Source organism: Haliotis cracherodii, unplaced genomic scaffold, assembly GCF_022045235.1.
Source record: "Haliotis cracherodii isolate W230 unplaced genomic scaffold, xgHalCrac1.p SCAF_2, whole genome shotgun sequence".
In the NCBI taxonomy this organism is placed as follows: Eukaryota; Metazoa; Mollusca; class Gastropoda; order Lepetellida; family Haliotidae; genus Haliotis; species Haliotis cracherodii.
Genome location: NW_027266275.1, coordinates 59,425,147 through 59,441,140, shown reverse-complemented (window position 1 = coordinate 59,441,140; position 15,994 = coordinate 59,425,147). Strand labels below are relative to the sequence as shown.

Below are 15,994 nucleotides of genomic sequence, written 5' to 3'. Positions count from 1 at the left end.
ATATCAATATGCACCATAATCACCATCAACATAAATATATGTTTTACTCTTTTTGTTATGGGTGTTAGTAGCTGAAGCGACCACTATAACCCGACATAGCGTGCACCGTGATTTTGATGTCAAAACGTTAATGGACATGCAAGGCAGAATCACGGACGCCCGATGAGCAGAGCAACTCGATGCAGTAGATGTGTCCACATGCGTCTTGTAAATTGTGGCGTTACTTCATTGATTGAATAATGTGTTGTGGAATCTGTTTTGGCAGATACTAGCATTCAAGACTGATTAATTTCTTGCGTTGGCGTTTTGTAGGTAATCAGTTGATGTCATGTTTCCACCAGGCAGCCTGTCATTATCTAAAATATACATTTCCAGCTTCAGCAGCTGGGCTCAACCTGACCTGGTGATAGCGACTGGTAAGATCAAGTGGACACGGAGTCCACCAACCTTTATTAAATGAATCTCACACCTCTCAGCAAAGTCTGGCTGAGTCCGACTGTCTCCTGACACTATAACCCAGAATCCAATGAATAATTATGCATTTTGGTTTCAGACGGCGGACTGTCTTCCTTTCTCGGCAGGTTTATGTGACTGTCTTCAAGCTATCGAATCCCACGCAATGCAAGGTACGAGGCAATCAGTTATTAGACTGGATGATTAGAGTGTTGGGTGTTTAATTCCTAAAGTGCCAAACGTGTCTTGTGCAAGTTCCAGCTGGACACTATCATAACCTTCAAACTGACGCTCAGTTAAATCCGGAAGTCCAAGTTTAGACCTTATGCTTAACGCAACACATTATACCTTCGCCAAGTAGCAAAGACCGCCATTAAACTGGTACCTGGAGTCTGTTTTGTACCGACCGTTATCAAGCCTCTAGATTCAATAAGCAGCTTTTACCGGATACTGGTTTCCAAATGTGTTTCGCTAACGAAACAAATTTTCCAGCGTTTATTGTATTACCTAAAGTCAAGGACTGTTATATATTGACCGTCGTTAGAAAGGCACAGGCTTAGCCAGCAAATCGGAATCAATATTTTTAGCTACTTCATTAGTATACCGTGATGACCAACAAGATTTCTGCATTCGGAGACACGTATTGTTTCTGTAGACCCGGTCCCTACCTCCTTACTTAAAATGTTCATGCCTCGTTATCTCGAACGTCCGGATATCTCGAAGTTACAACACGGTCCCGCTCGGTTCGTGATAACGGGATTCGACTGTATCGTTACGTTAAAACAGAACAAGATTACGATTCATATCTGCTCTTTATTGTATTTGCAAGTGCTACAAGACAAGTGTAAATGTAAAGAAAATAGAAACAATAATATGCAAAAATATGATGCATAAGTCGAATTATAATGGCTCTTTAACATTCTATAGTTATTGACTTCAGAAGGCGTATATAGTACATTTGGTATATCTCACATAATATCATTAGCACATATTGACGGCACTTCTTTGTTTCCACGTTGAAGCATGTTACAACATATCATCTATGTTTCAACCTACAAGAAAGAACGTTCCTTATTACGTAAACTAGTATGGACATGTATTGGCACAGTTCAGTGTAAGTTCGAGATTGGGCCGGAAAAGTGAAAACCTCGATTCTTAACAGTCCAGTTTCTGTCATCAAAGATGCGTTGTGAACCGTAGATACATAGATGCCAACATAGCATGACGTGTTAAAGTTCTATTGATATTTTGTATTTAAGAAGAACTATTTGCAGGGATTGACTTTGCTTTTTTTTGGCAATATTGGGTTCTTAAAAATTATCCTTGGTTTCATTTAAGTATGTTTCAATGCGCATCATGATCATGATGAATCAGTGTTTGATAATTCATACTTGTGTTCTAACACGTTCTGCTCGAGCTATTATGCCTTGGAGCACTAATTTGAACCGATTAATATAGCAACAGTGCTTATAAAAACCGGTTCATGTTCATTAAAGGTAACACAGCACAGATAAACTCGCATGACTTAAATGTATAACCATTAGTAGGTGTTTATATGTCTATATCAAATGCAGTGAAAATGAAATAATAAACATATTGAGAGAGTATATTGTAACAACATGTGACCTTTGTGACTTTTATCTTTATTTTTTACAATTAACATTATATGAAACTATATGAACATATCAAACTGTGAAATGAGGATTACACGCGCGGAATAAGGTTTAGACGTATGGAATGTAAACAAATATGTGACAATACAGAACAACAATCATGAATATGTTGACCTGCAATATACTTTTGTAACAGGGGCAAATGCAAGTTATTGCTATTTCCAGATGTTCCACAACAATTATTCCAGTCAGTAACATGAGCATGTTAAAAACAATGTGTTTGTTCTCTTAATATCTGAACGTTTCCTTTCTTGCCTATCTCCAGAAGAAGCAACACCAGTTATTCATATGAGCTGGTGTTTCGTTATTTTGGTTATTTTGTATCACGACATACCAATATGCGATAAAGGCAACAACCTTTACCTAAATTACATACGTCTGCTTCCCATACAATGCTGGAAAACAATCAGTGGATTCGCACTTGAAGCATCAGTCTTTGCATGACGACAATATCCTGCAAATGACAACCCGTATGTCGCCGCAGACTTTTCACTGTCTGGAGCAGGTTCCAATCAATGGCAATGTACAACTTGTGTATACCCATAACATTTTTAACCGGTGTACAAGAATAGGTGCAATACATACATGGACATCGATTAGTGCCAAGGAAAGGTACGCCTTCCAGGAGAATTTAAGAGTTAATACCGTTGAATTAACGTCTTCTGTCCATTGCGTATTTACGATTATGAACTATATAATCGTAATGCATAATACGTCCATTAACACGCGACATCGACAAAATCAGTGGCTCACAAAAACGCTTTAACGAAATACTGTTTGGCATAGAAGAGATTTAAAAATATTTTTGATTAACAATTCATGTCAAAAGAGGTGTTTTTTACCAAATTTTATCATCCAAAATTAGCTCCCTCGGGAGATATCGCCAGGGTGAGATTAAGCGATATCTACATTGTAGATATCGCTGCAATGAAATTGCATCACTGCTTTCCAGACCATTGTGACGTCATTGGTTAGCATGGCGTCACAATCAAATGACATCACTGATGACTCTGCGACTGGAGCTGTTAGCAGTATTTTTTACAATGAAGACACTGCTTATTACTGTCTTCGAACTGAAAATGTTGGAAGAATGATGTTAGGTGATACCTATCACTCTCGTGTCTTTTGATATCAAATATATCAACACTCGTTGATACATTTGATATCAAAATACACTCGGGTGAAATTCTCTCTTTATCAGCACATAGGTTTGTTAAAAGACGTCTCTTTTGCCTCTGCGTTTGCATGCATACAACTAAAAGAAAGTAATCAAACTGAAGTAAACAATGTGACAACATTACATATATTTGAAATACTCTAAATATTTAAACTTTCGTCAATAAATAGTTTTTTTGGATAATGTGATCTTTTTGTCAATTGTAATTACCGAAAAGGTATATGGTTTTGTTAAGAAGTGTTCTAAATTTGTCTCGTATAAATCTGTAAAAACACATGTCATATGCCGTAAATAAATCATTTCTTTTGAATAAGCATCATCAAATACTTAGAGAAGCTAAGAGGGAAAACACGATAAAAGATTAAATAGTCGGTGTAAACAAATACCGTAAATCCTTCAATTAATGCTTGCCGTCAATAAAGTTTCAGTGTTTCAGCAAGAATACGCCACCAACGCCTTTAAAAAGGCGTTTAATCAAGGATTTACGGTTTGCACTAATACAGAATTTATCTAGGGCAAAATATCACAATGCATACATAAATAGGTAGCAAGAAAAACGAAGATCAATTATTCGTGATTGCTGAATCACATCTTTATGTTTTAATACGTTTGTTGTGTGTTTGTTAGGGATAATTATTCCTATTACTGTGGAAGTTGTAAAATCTCACCAACTTTAGATTTACATACACAAGGGTTTGGCTTGTAAATGTTCTGAGTAGGTTCTTCGTCGTACAAACATCTGTTTATTGATTTTTAAATGATTTTCAAAGCTTTATTTCATCATCAAATACATACTTAAGGGTGAGTGAACGCAATTCGTTTAAATTTGAATGTCATCTGTGAACTTATTCAAAATGGCTTTAGCATGTTACTGTCTCGAGCATTTGACGCTAAATGGCTTTTGCCAAAGCAAGGCATTTATATTACTGGCTTTGATTAGTTTTGCATTAGCCCCATTCCGGAATTTCATTCAGTCAGCATATTCAAAAGTGAATGCTTCCGCGTATGCACATGTTCTTTGGTTTTATCACTTCATATAATGATCCCATCAGCCTTCGCAGGAGTACGGGTGGTCATGACCATGTGTTCTAAGGACGCAACCATTTGACTTCAGGGGTTGGGGGCGGGATTTCTTTCTAAAAAAAAATATTCAAGCCCCTGTTTTTTCCGAAATGTCTGTACATATACCTCGATAATGTGCCCTTTTCTCGCAGGCTATATGAAAGTGTCCCAAAATACAGTTTATTATTTTTTAGTTTATTAATAAAATTCAAAAATAGAGTACCTTATTATGTTAGTAATAATAATTGATCTCCTCACAAATGCGGATCTCACACACACACACACACACACACACACACACACACACACACACACACACACACACACACACTCCCCCAAATCAAATTGTTGCTCCCTAGTTGTCAGAATCCATTGCTCTTGTTTCGCATCCCAGCGTCAACCAGATATAATTACCGTATTCGACGTAATAAGCGCCCCGCTCTAATAAGCGCCCACGGCGATATTTGCCAATATATTGGCTTGTGAACAATCCCAACCAGCACCCCTTTCGATTGATCAGTGTACACAAGACCTATTTATTCGTGTATAATACGTGTGTTATATGCATCCTTAGTTATGGGAAATTAAATTCTGGAAAAATATATCTGTCATATATATAAACATTTCAGGCTGTCAGCATAAACCACGAAATTTATGATCTTCAACTCTGTTGTTTTTCACCAAAATAATATTATAATAAGAGCCCCCTATTTTGTAATTTTGAGAGCGCCCTGGGCGCTTATTATGTCGATTACGGTATTGGTTTATCAGCATCATATCTATAGCCCTTGGATCTCGCCTAAGTGGCAAGCGTCTACAAATAGTCAATTGGGGTTAACCCCCGAAATAAAGCCGTGATTTGAAACATTGTTAACGGCAGCGTTAAGTCCAACTCACGCAGCAACCGGTTTCTAGTTATCAGCAACGTCCTTCAGGTGGAAGCATAACATTAGAAAAATGAAGATTGCGCGAATACTAAATTAGCTTCTTCTGACTGCTTATTTTAGCTAATATGAAACATGAATGATGAGTTTGTTTGTTTCGTTCATTCCTGCTTCAGTTTCATTCCATTCAACATGGGCTCAACAAATTGCTCAAATCAGAAAATGGTTTTAATAAAACATCGAAGTCGAAATATGGTGCAAGAATTTAAAATTTCCCGCTTCCTTTTGGAGGTAGATTGTAGCACGCCCTCATGAGCAGGTCGAAGTAACAGTCGTCTTCTATCGTGGCACTGACGCCGGAATAGTAGTTTATCCATTCGTCCCGAGTGACCTTGCCGTCTGGAGAGCCAGGTGTGTCTATGGAATCTAGGAAGTTCTGGAGCGTCTCATCTTCTGTCCACTCCCCTGATAAATACTTCGGATGCCTTCGTGCGTTAGCAGCATAAACAACTGAAAATAGACAACAAACGTGCATAATTAATGGTGCACGATAACATTTTAGGTGAAACTATCAAGTTTGCTGACTAAAGTTTGTGTTGGATATGTGTAGGATCGAGCTCTTGTTTTGTTGCGATAATACAGTATACTCCCCGTAGGTGTAGTGATGTAGGTAATATTATTTTCAGTAATTCTCCCCGAACACGGTGATTTATGTTTCATTCTCTTTGGCCAGTTCCTTGCAATTGTTCTATGGTTTGCGAAAAGGTCATAGCAACGTTGCGTCATGTGAACGAATGTCAATATGAAGTCACAGACGATGTAATGTGAGATCGTTCCAACACAAGACTCACTGAGTATCATCTCCACCGGAGATCAACAATATTTTTACATTTTCCAAAACCATGCATCCTTGAAAAAATAGTGACCGATATTACGAGCAACGATCTACGCCATCAGGATACGCTCAGACACAATCAACCAAGTCACCGAGCCTGACCTTCGGGTCCATAAAGTCGCCTCGTTCGACAAGCACAGCTGATTGCAGGGGACCCATTCCAACTCAGGATCCCCACGGTAGTAGTACAATTTTGAACAGACATTCGACAAAGTAAGTGGAATGTATTTTTTCCTATTTTCTTTTAATCCAATTCCAACGCAATGGCCAGGAAGACGATTCGTGAATTACGTCGGGATTCGATTGTTTACAGACTGCTGTCGTATGGCAGGAGTACTGCTCTGCGGCTTCAGGCAACAAAAAACGTATTTCTTTATGCAAATTTTGTATTTGGCGGGTTCTACTGGTAGGACAGGACATGTTAAATGTTTTCGCGAACACTAGTGCCATAACTGACTTTCAATAATAATTTTCACCGCTATTTTGCATCTTACGCCCAACGGAATCTGTTTACTAATACTCTTGACTAATTATCCTCTGGCGTTGATGTACATATTTAATTAGTTATAATATTTGCTAAAAGAAAACACGACTACAGAAGGTCAGTTTTCAAACACAACAGATGATTACCAACCTGTTTAGACAGTATTTCCTGTCATAATCACTTTATGACTTTGAAAATGATCAGCCTAATTAACCTATACTCAGTATCACGATACGCTGCACAGTCCTAGATGAAGAAGAAGGTAGACTGCGGTGTAATCTTGTACAGTCGTGTTTTGTATCTATATCAACGATTTGTGGATCAATGGTCAAAGGAAGCTTAGTCCGAATGATTAACTCATGCCACGTGGTAGTCTAGACGGGAACATTGATGGCATCAAGTGACAAAGTATCATATATCACAAAACGAATCAAATCGAGAACTCGTAATACTGTTGGTTTTGTTGTTTGAATCGGGAAATATACTTCCCCTTTCACTTCATATACACCATATCATTACCGCTGAATTGTGCAGCTTTCGGTTTGAGGCAGCACCTGAGAATAGCTTGGGTTACCATATCCTCTAATCCGTTTATCGTTTAATGTCAGTCTTTCTATATGCCACTTCTGGGGGCTGCTGATTAGAATCTGCTGATGTGCGCTCTTGGGCTTACAAAGCAATTCTACATCTCAGATTATTTCCTTATCATATCACATATATCATTGTCTATGAAAACAAAAACCGGTACGGTTAAAAGAAATTAAACACAATGCGGTCTTCGAGTAGATGGGGACGTTTTTGTGATTTGATATAAATCCTTATTCAACGTTAAAAATATTTATGATTTGAGGCTAATCGAAATTGTAGATGTGCGGTTTAAATCCCAAACCGCACATTTGCGAATCGTCGCTCTAACGGACAAAAAGTAGACCCAATGATAACACAAAAATAATTAACGATAGACGGATGAGGGGATACTGTAACATGAGACTTAATACTGGATGGTGAAATTAGAGAGAATGAGAGTAGGGTCATGACCTCCACATAGCGTTAAGACAAACAGGTGGATTGTAACATCAACATCAAACACACTAGCTAACACCCACATTCCACACAATCCAGGAAGCGTCTGGTCTTGTGTTATAGCTGTTGGATGGATCAGTGAGAATCAAGAGAGGACCGACCTACAGCGTCAGAACAAACTGAAGATGGATCGCTATAGCAGTGTCAAACAATACTCACACCAGCATCCGACCCAGACAATAACCTTCCCGTGTGTTGGAAGATGTACATTGTACACGTATGTAGTTGTGGGGTTTTCAACCATGAAGTGAGAAAGCGAGATGTTTCGGATAATTTAAAAGCTCATTTCAATTGGAATTGCTGTAATGTTGCCAGCGTAATGAGGAACCACAGTATGGCGTCAATGACAGTGAAAGCAAAATCACTGAGCGTACAGCAGATAAACTGCAGGTTAGGATGAACACAACTGTACTCAGTCTGACATTCACTAATGTATTGCAAAGCTCTAAGAATGTGGTATAGTTGCCAAAGTATTACCTTAAGCTTAAAATCTCACCAAAACACAATTACCGAACACAAACACAATTACCGAACAATCATACTATTTCAAAGGTATTCGCAGTCATTTGATATTCAGCACTTTAGGGAAAGGGGTAGGTTTTGTATGCAGCGGTACAGCGTCTATAGAAGCCAGTGTTGAAAAGAGGCCGTAGGGTAGCCTTGTGGTTATAGCGTATGTGGTTCATTTGTATGGTTTACTAAAGTACAACTACGATAACATCATTGTCAAAGAGATTGGGGCGGTGAGGTAACCAAGCGTTCACTCGTCTAGCCAAAGACCCAGGTTCGATTCTCCACTTGGGTACAATGTGTGAAGCCCATTTCTGGTGTCCCCAGCGTGATATTGCTGGAATATTGCTAAATGCGACTTAAACCCATACACACTCACCAAATGTTGAGAACCAATTACAATCCCTAACAAACTTGAAACTGCACACGACTATGTATTAGTCACATTCCTTTTAATAAGGGGCGGTCGGGTAGCCTGGTAGTTAAAGCGTTCGCTCGTCAGTCCGAAGACTCGGGTTCGATTCCCGACATGGGTACAATATGTGAAGCCCATTTCTTGTGATATTGCTGGAAAGTTGCTAAAAGCGGCGTTAAACCAAACTCACTCACTCACTCCTTTTAATAATTTGCCATACTTACAGCATATTGTGGTTTTCAACAATGAAAACGGGTAGAATATCACCCTGAATAGTTAGCCTCACACTTGTTTATCTCTATGTATGCGTGGGGCGTATGTTAAAGTTTGCAATTAAACATCATATATTTTAATGATTTGAATTGAGAGCATCCATTCTCTACATCCGCCTTTGCGATATTGTGTTAGGTGATGACACACGTCAGAATTACCATAACCACAGGAACAACATAAGTACTTCAGGTATCTCATATTTAATGAATTGTTCGGAAGGCGCCGGATTTCCCATGATCAATTTTAAGTTGAGACTTTGATGTACATATTCAAACACAAACCAATAAATGTGATTTCGTAACCAAGCAACCTGTATCCCATCATACATGGACGCCAAAAAGATGCCAGGAACTGTGAAAACATCAATAATTCAAGGACAGATGTCGGTCATCTGTTTTTCAGAAGCCAAAGAAATATTTCCAATTGTTATGCCATAAATGCAAGTCTTGGGTGCCCCAATACATGTGTAAAATGTCATTGCTTCAAGGCAAAAGCATATGGATAAAGAAAATGTATCCCATTATTTGGTATTTCAGTACGTTCCTACAGTGTGAATGGACAAATGACCTGGGTGAGTGAGTGAGTGAGTTGGGTTTAAGACCGCTTTTAACAGTATTCCAGTTATATCACCGCGTGTCAGCTTAATGTGGGAGGAAATCCCGAAGTGATGCCCGTCTCAGACGTTTACCACTTCGGTAAAACCCACGAGCACGGGTATGGTGCTGACAAACCTAGAAACATAATCGGGGCGAACAGGGATTCGAACCCATAGGTTCCTGGCGTGCCCAAGGGACGCAATTCTGCACACAGAATCGCGGCGCCTTAGACGAGTGGGTCACCCGTGACCTGGAAAAGAATGTGTGACCCATGCATTGTTTAAGGAACATATATGCATACATTCCAAATTGTACAGAGACACAATGCACTAGAACTAAGGATAGTTCTTCAAATAACATGTTCGATCGAAACATGAACTGCAATTCAACGAAATCAGTGATAATGAAAAGGTTATGTCTTTAAGTCAGAACACCAAAATCATATTAGCAAGCGTTCATTATACAGTCTACTTGCCTGTTCATCACCATGTGAAGAATTGTATGATCAATTTTCTATTGAAAGGGATTGCCTGGTACGTGTTGTGTAAGCTTGATTGATTGTTCACCAGTCTCACACAAGTTACGGACATCATAGTGAAGGTTACAGGGTAAGAGTTAAAGACATACGTTCTCTTCCCTGTCGTGCAACAAACAGATTTACCAATGTGTGACGATCAAACATTCAAACAGTGCAACGCCGGTGTCATCTACACACGTTTTGTTTACTGCTCCTGACACGACGTCGACTTTGTGTATGGGGTTTTTATTTAATACAGAACAAAGTATACTTTCTAATCTTTCGATTGTTTCATCTGTCAAGAAGGATATTTTTTCATTTAAAAAAAATAAAACACAGAAAGTACAAATGTAATATATTATACCGGAGTATATAAAAATCATCTGTGTCCTAGGGTCATATCACGTCACAGTGTGTTTTTTCCGTCATCCGGATGGCTTTGTTGACGTCATTCGAATCGTATTATGACTTGGTCGGAATGACGTCACATCAGAAACGACGTCATACCTGAAGATTGTTGACGTCATTGGACACATTGTGGTTCCGCTGTTGCGACTTACTGTCCTTATAGGTAAACACTAAAATTCATCTCTGTATGTGGACATCTTCTTCGGTAATAAATAGAACATAACATGAGTGTTCATGTCATACTACGGTTACAACACTCGTGCCTAATTATAAATTCCGGTATTTAGACACTCGTGTCGTAACGATAGTATGACATGAACACTCATATAATATCCTCTGTTTATTCTCACAGTTGAATCTGACAATGACATCCTTTTTGTGTAGTCTCAATGATTATACTCAGTCTGGCATATGAATGTCATAAGTGACGGTGTCACGATAACCCTAACGTCATATATATTACTGACACCATTTATTGAATGAAATGTCAGAAGAACACTGACTGCAGAATATAATTTCATTTATTGTCTACAATGGTCTGCATCCAATATACCCCACAGATGGATGTTTTTACTTTGGCTATTGTTAATATTTAGATAGGTGATGGATCATAAGAAAAGAACGTCTCCAACTGAGTGTAAAATTCACTAAATCACGAAATGGTTTTCCACATGTTTGCAGGAAGGCAACACAATGTCAGAATTTTATAAAAAAAAGATGATCGAGAACATAAATTAGCACTGCGCTGGAAATATGTGTCAACCAAATCATCCGAATAGGCCTGTCTCTTTATCAGGATTTAACTCCGATTTGTAGATGGACTTAAATTACAATTATGCAAATCTCTAAAATCAAAGATATAAAGAAATAAAAAGATCTAGAATCATTTGTATGTCGCAAAACAGTTGGTTCCAAGGTTTAGCAGCACCATAGCGGTGTTTCCCCAAACCTGCACCACTTCAGGATTTCATCCTACATGAAGCTGATATGCCTTGATATAACAGAAATACTGTTCATAGAGGCATTAAACCCAACTTACTATTACTGACACTTAATGGGGTACAATACAAATAAATGCTCTGGATAACAAATATAAATGGCAAATGTGCACGTAACTATAAAGTGGGATAAAGGGATCCGCAATTCCGAAACACTGTCTCGTTCTAAACTTTCTCTGTGGGCTGGAGTTCGATACGAGATGGACTCTCTCCAGAGCAGCAGGTGCGTTTTAGCTTAAGCAAGCGAATGCATCATCTAATACAAAGATAGCTATCAATTTATTAAAATTAGCCGTAGGTTATGAACAGCTGAGTCGGAAATAGAATCTGTATAAATATATACACCCAAACCCAAAGAGATCAAGCTTAGGATTCTCTATTTTGTTCCTTTTTAATAGTCCTATTTTTGAGAATATCATACAGTATTAATATGACAATTCGTTTTACAGATTCCAAATAACATATTGCATATCCTGGTGGTTAGGAAATATACATAAACTATTCTTGTGTATAAAGATGAAAGCAGGTCTTTAAAAAAGCTTATGTCAGTCTCTAATGTCAAATAGTTACATGTAGTTTCGCAACAATAGGCGTTTTTACACAAAATGTCATTAATATTTCATTAAAACGTAAAACATTATGTGATAAGAATAGAAAAATGTCAGACTCTAATCAGCAAGACAGGCGCGAATCTGTTACAACACAAAGGGCAGCAAAGAAAATTCATCGATTATTGAGCTATACATTCCCAGCAAGATTTTTAATTGTCTGACACAAGGGCGGACGCCTTTCTTTCTTGTGCACTACCAGTTCACAAAAGTGACTTCACGCGCTTCTGGTAGTAAAATGCCATGGATATAAATTCCACAATAAACGGATCAAACTTATACAGACACAAACGTATTATATCGTATCTTTGACTATTCAATCTTCTCTTCAAACGTTTTGACAACAACAAAATATACGTAAACATTAACTGTCTCTAAGACAAACTATTTGTATCGGGTCGCAATTTGTTTGGTACTTTTCCCAGGGATTTAGTGTGTGTCAAAGCAAATTTCTGTAACTGATGATTTTGAAACCTTCAGAGTGTGTGAGTTTGATACAACGCCCCTTGGACAGTATTTCAGGGATATCACTGCGTGTGAGTTTGATCCGAAAGGAAAGCAAGAGGTAATGTAAGTTTTAGACGTTTACCACTTTGCTGAAACACACAATTAGAGGTATTTTGCTAACTAACCTAGAAACATAGTCAGTGCGAACCGGGATTCGAACCCTCAATCATAGGTTTCTAGCTGTACACTGCAAAGATAGGCGCCCTAGACAACAGGTCTGCAGCTGTTTCAAATCACGAATGAAACAAATGGATAACTCAACTGGTACATTCAATTCTACTGGTACATCCAATTCTACTTGTACATTCAATTCTACTGGTACATTCAATTCTACTGGTACATTCAATTCTACTGGTACATTCACGTAGGTGATGGAATGCGTTGATTTTTGTGGTTTTTATATTATGACCTTCCAACTTGATGATAAAAAAAGAAAGGTATTGCAAACTATCTTTCTTCTGATTTGTTCCCATATATGTTCCCAACGATCGATCTGTATAGTTGCAGTATACGAACCTAAATATAACACAGCAGAAAAGTATCAGTAAGCCGGATGAAAGTTGCTTATCCCTCTTATCAGGTCTGCATTTGGCACATCACTGTAAAACGAATTGTGCCGCACTCTGGTTGTTCAGAAACGCTGTTACAAGGGATTGACATCCGGAAAATTTGTGGAAATGTTACTGCGATTTTTCTCAAACACAAATTTGAAAAACGGGCACTGTGCTTGGTAAATGAATACAGCATTTAGAATACATTAGTTTCATAAATGTGTCAGACCTATCGGTCTGGTTCAGTGGTCACAGAAACATGTCATTGTATTACTGAGTGATGCCATTCCTTCTCACAGCTGTCAAAGTTCAAGTAGAAAGAAAGTGTTACAGACAATTACTGACAACATAAACATTTTACAATGTCGATGAATATGTTCTTTTAGATATGCGGGTGTGATTGGATAATGCCGCATGGGATTTCCGGGGATCAAATGATCAATAAAACCCTCAAATCTGAAAATAGAATACATAACGTTTAAATCCTAAATAATCTCTGACGATGAGTCCAGTCAACATCCAGATTGGGCTGGCGTATGGTTGCCATGGCTGTATACCAGGCCTGTTTAATATCCTGTCTGGTTTTGCTACAGCACCTTAAAGTCCTAAGTGCCACCATGTGCCATACACCTGGCACTAGCCATTAACGTTAACGTGATTTGTTATCCATGCTGTGACTCTGGATGAGCTTCACGAACAATACTCCAACATTATCAGTGCATGGATTAATGAATATTATGGGTATTTAGTGATGTCAGCCATAATGAGCCCTCCCGGCTCCCATATAGCAGATTTATACAGATGCCAGTCAATAACTGGTCATACCTATTCCCTATATCACCATAAGAGCTCAAGATATTGATGATTGTGAGGGTTAATAGCCTGAATCAGTGTAATAAAAATGTCCGACGTTGTCGTAAAAAGCATTCGTCAAAGTGATATATATTGTGACATAAAATGACACATTGACTTGAACCATCAGTAGCACCCAAGCATTCTTGTACAGGACGAGGTTGCGTTTTCTAACAAGAATGCTGAGATAAAACGAACCTGGCCTTGTTTTTGAATCTCGGAAAATTGATGTAAACAGGCATACCTAAACACATCATTTTCGATGAAAGACATACACAAACATGCTTGATTGAACTAATGCGTTAGGTTTTATGGTCTCACAAACTCTCCCTGTCAAGAAAAGAATGGTATTGAGTTAATAATTTGTGGAAACCATGCCATATTTGATTTTTACCAATAAAAAGAAAAACGAAGTACTTTGGATACAGCTTTGTGCATAGCTTTGAATCAGATGTTTTCATATACGACTTTCGTTATAATGCACAGTTTATAAATTTCAGAAAAAAATCGTTTTAGCTGTCACAGTGTCAAAACTGTGCAAATTCATCGCATTCATTTTATTTTGGGATCATTAAAATGTGCACTTCAAAATCCTTGGAAATCAGATATTTCAGGCTTGGGCATTTTTTAATGATTTTATAAAATTAAATTGTCCATTTACGTCACGAATTACCGTAAAAACGTGACAAAATCCTCTGACGAATCGTATGCCAATGTAATTTTCTAAAATCGCCTCCGGCAGAGGTTTTTTATTATACTGGAAACAGTTTGTTCGCTAATAGTTTATCATTATCCCTTAAGGGGACTTTCTCGTTGTGGGTGGGAAACTGGAAGGAGTTGACTTCTGTTATCTCATTCACTGTCAATCATCCAACACTATATCTATGCGTGGTATTTGCCTTGATTTACATCACAAGTCTCATTTTCCTCATGACTAAGATTCCACTCATGTTTGTTTATTTTTTCAAATGTTAAGGTAACGATCAATTTCCGCTCAGAGAAGAGTGTACTATTTTCAGATTATTCATCAGATAGTTGATTGTCGAACCAAGTAACATGGGGAAGTTCGGGGTGGAATAGGATCTAAGAAAAATGGTGACAAAATAGATCGGGTGATCTTGTTTGATTGCGGGTAATAATACCTAGATGGGGTTGTCTAACTGCCAAATCACTGGATTGTTTGGTTTGGAACATTGACGAGAACGGCGTTAAGTACAATGAAACCAATTGTCCGGTAAAGCTACTCGCGTCTAACCGAGCAGGAATCCGCTGATCATGAGTTTGAATCCCAGGTTTTGTCCAGGTAAAGATCCTTGGTATAACAGTCATCTCTCGCTCGCTCGTTAAATGGCGTTACATCACTCAATCCAAAACTGTACAAAATAAATTATCTCTCGGTTTAAATATTTTGCCGGTTTACTTCACAATTACATAAATGTGAATGAATGTGACATTAACGCAGGCTGGAATAAGTTGGAATATTTACTGAAAATACGATGATTTCTTCAGTCATCAATTTTCAAAATGAAAAGGCAAATAAATGCATGCAAGGATGACATCCTGCATAATGTGAACGTGTTTCTAGCATTGGTATGATTACCATATGACATGATATTGGTTTGTTTGTTTGTTTGTTGTTAAAGGCCGCACTCAGCAATATTCGAGCTATGACGGCGGTCTGTAAACAATCGAGTCTTCAACAGACAATCTAGTGATTGACATGAAAATCGATCAACGCAATTGGGATACGATGACATGTATCAACCAAGTCAGCGAGTCTGACCCTCCGATCCCGTTAGTCGCCTCTTACGACAAGCATAGTCGCCTTTTCCGGCGAGCTTGGGTTGCTGAAGATCTATTCTATCCCGGATCTTCACGGGTCTACAATAATGGTATAATCACAACCAGGTATGGATGCTGAAATGAATTAAAAGATGCTAAACTAGGTGATTTTGCCTCTATTAGTTTTGCATGGGGTTATAGAATGTGGTCCTGGACGTTTCTTGACCATTTACAACAAACAATAGACAAGTACCTGAAATTTCATT

The 15,994-nt window shown here is 38.2% G+C and overlaps 1 protein-coding gene across 2 annotated transcripts in view; it reads right to left on the bottom strand.

Annotated features, from left to right (window-relative positions):
- Positions 1 to 1,283: 1,283 nt before the first annotated feature.
- Positions 1,284 to 15,994, bottom strand: part of LOC139468302 (calcyphosin-like protein) — an 82,905-nt gene continuing 68,194 nt past the window's right edge. For both annotated transcript variants that reach the window (XM_071250182.1, XM_071250183.1), the window contains exon 2: positions 1,284 to 5,759. In XM_071250182.1, coding sequence (XP_071106283.1) covers positions 5,515 to 5,759 — 245 coding nt within the window. In that variant the 3' untranslated portion in view covers positions 1,284 to 5,514. The remainder of the gene's footprint in view (positions 5,760 to 15,994) is intronic.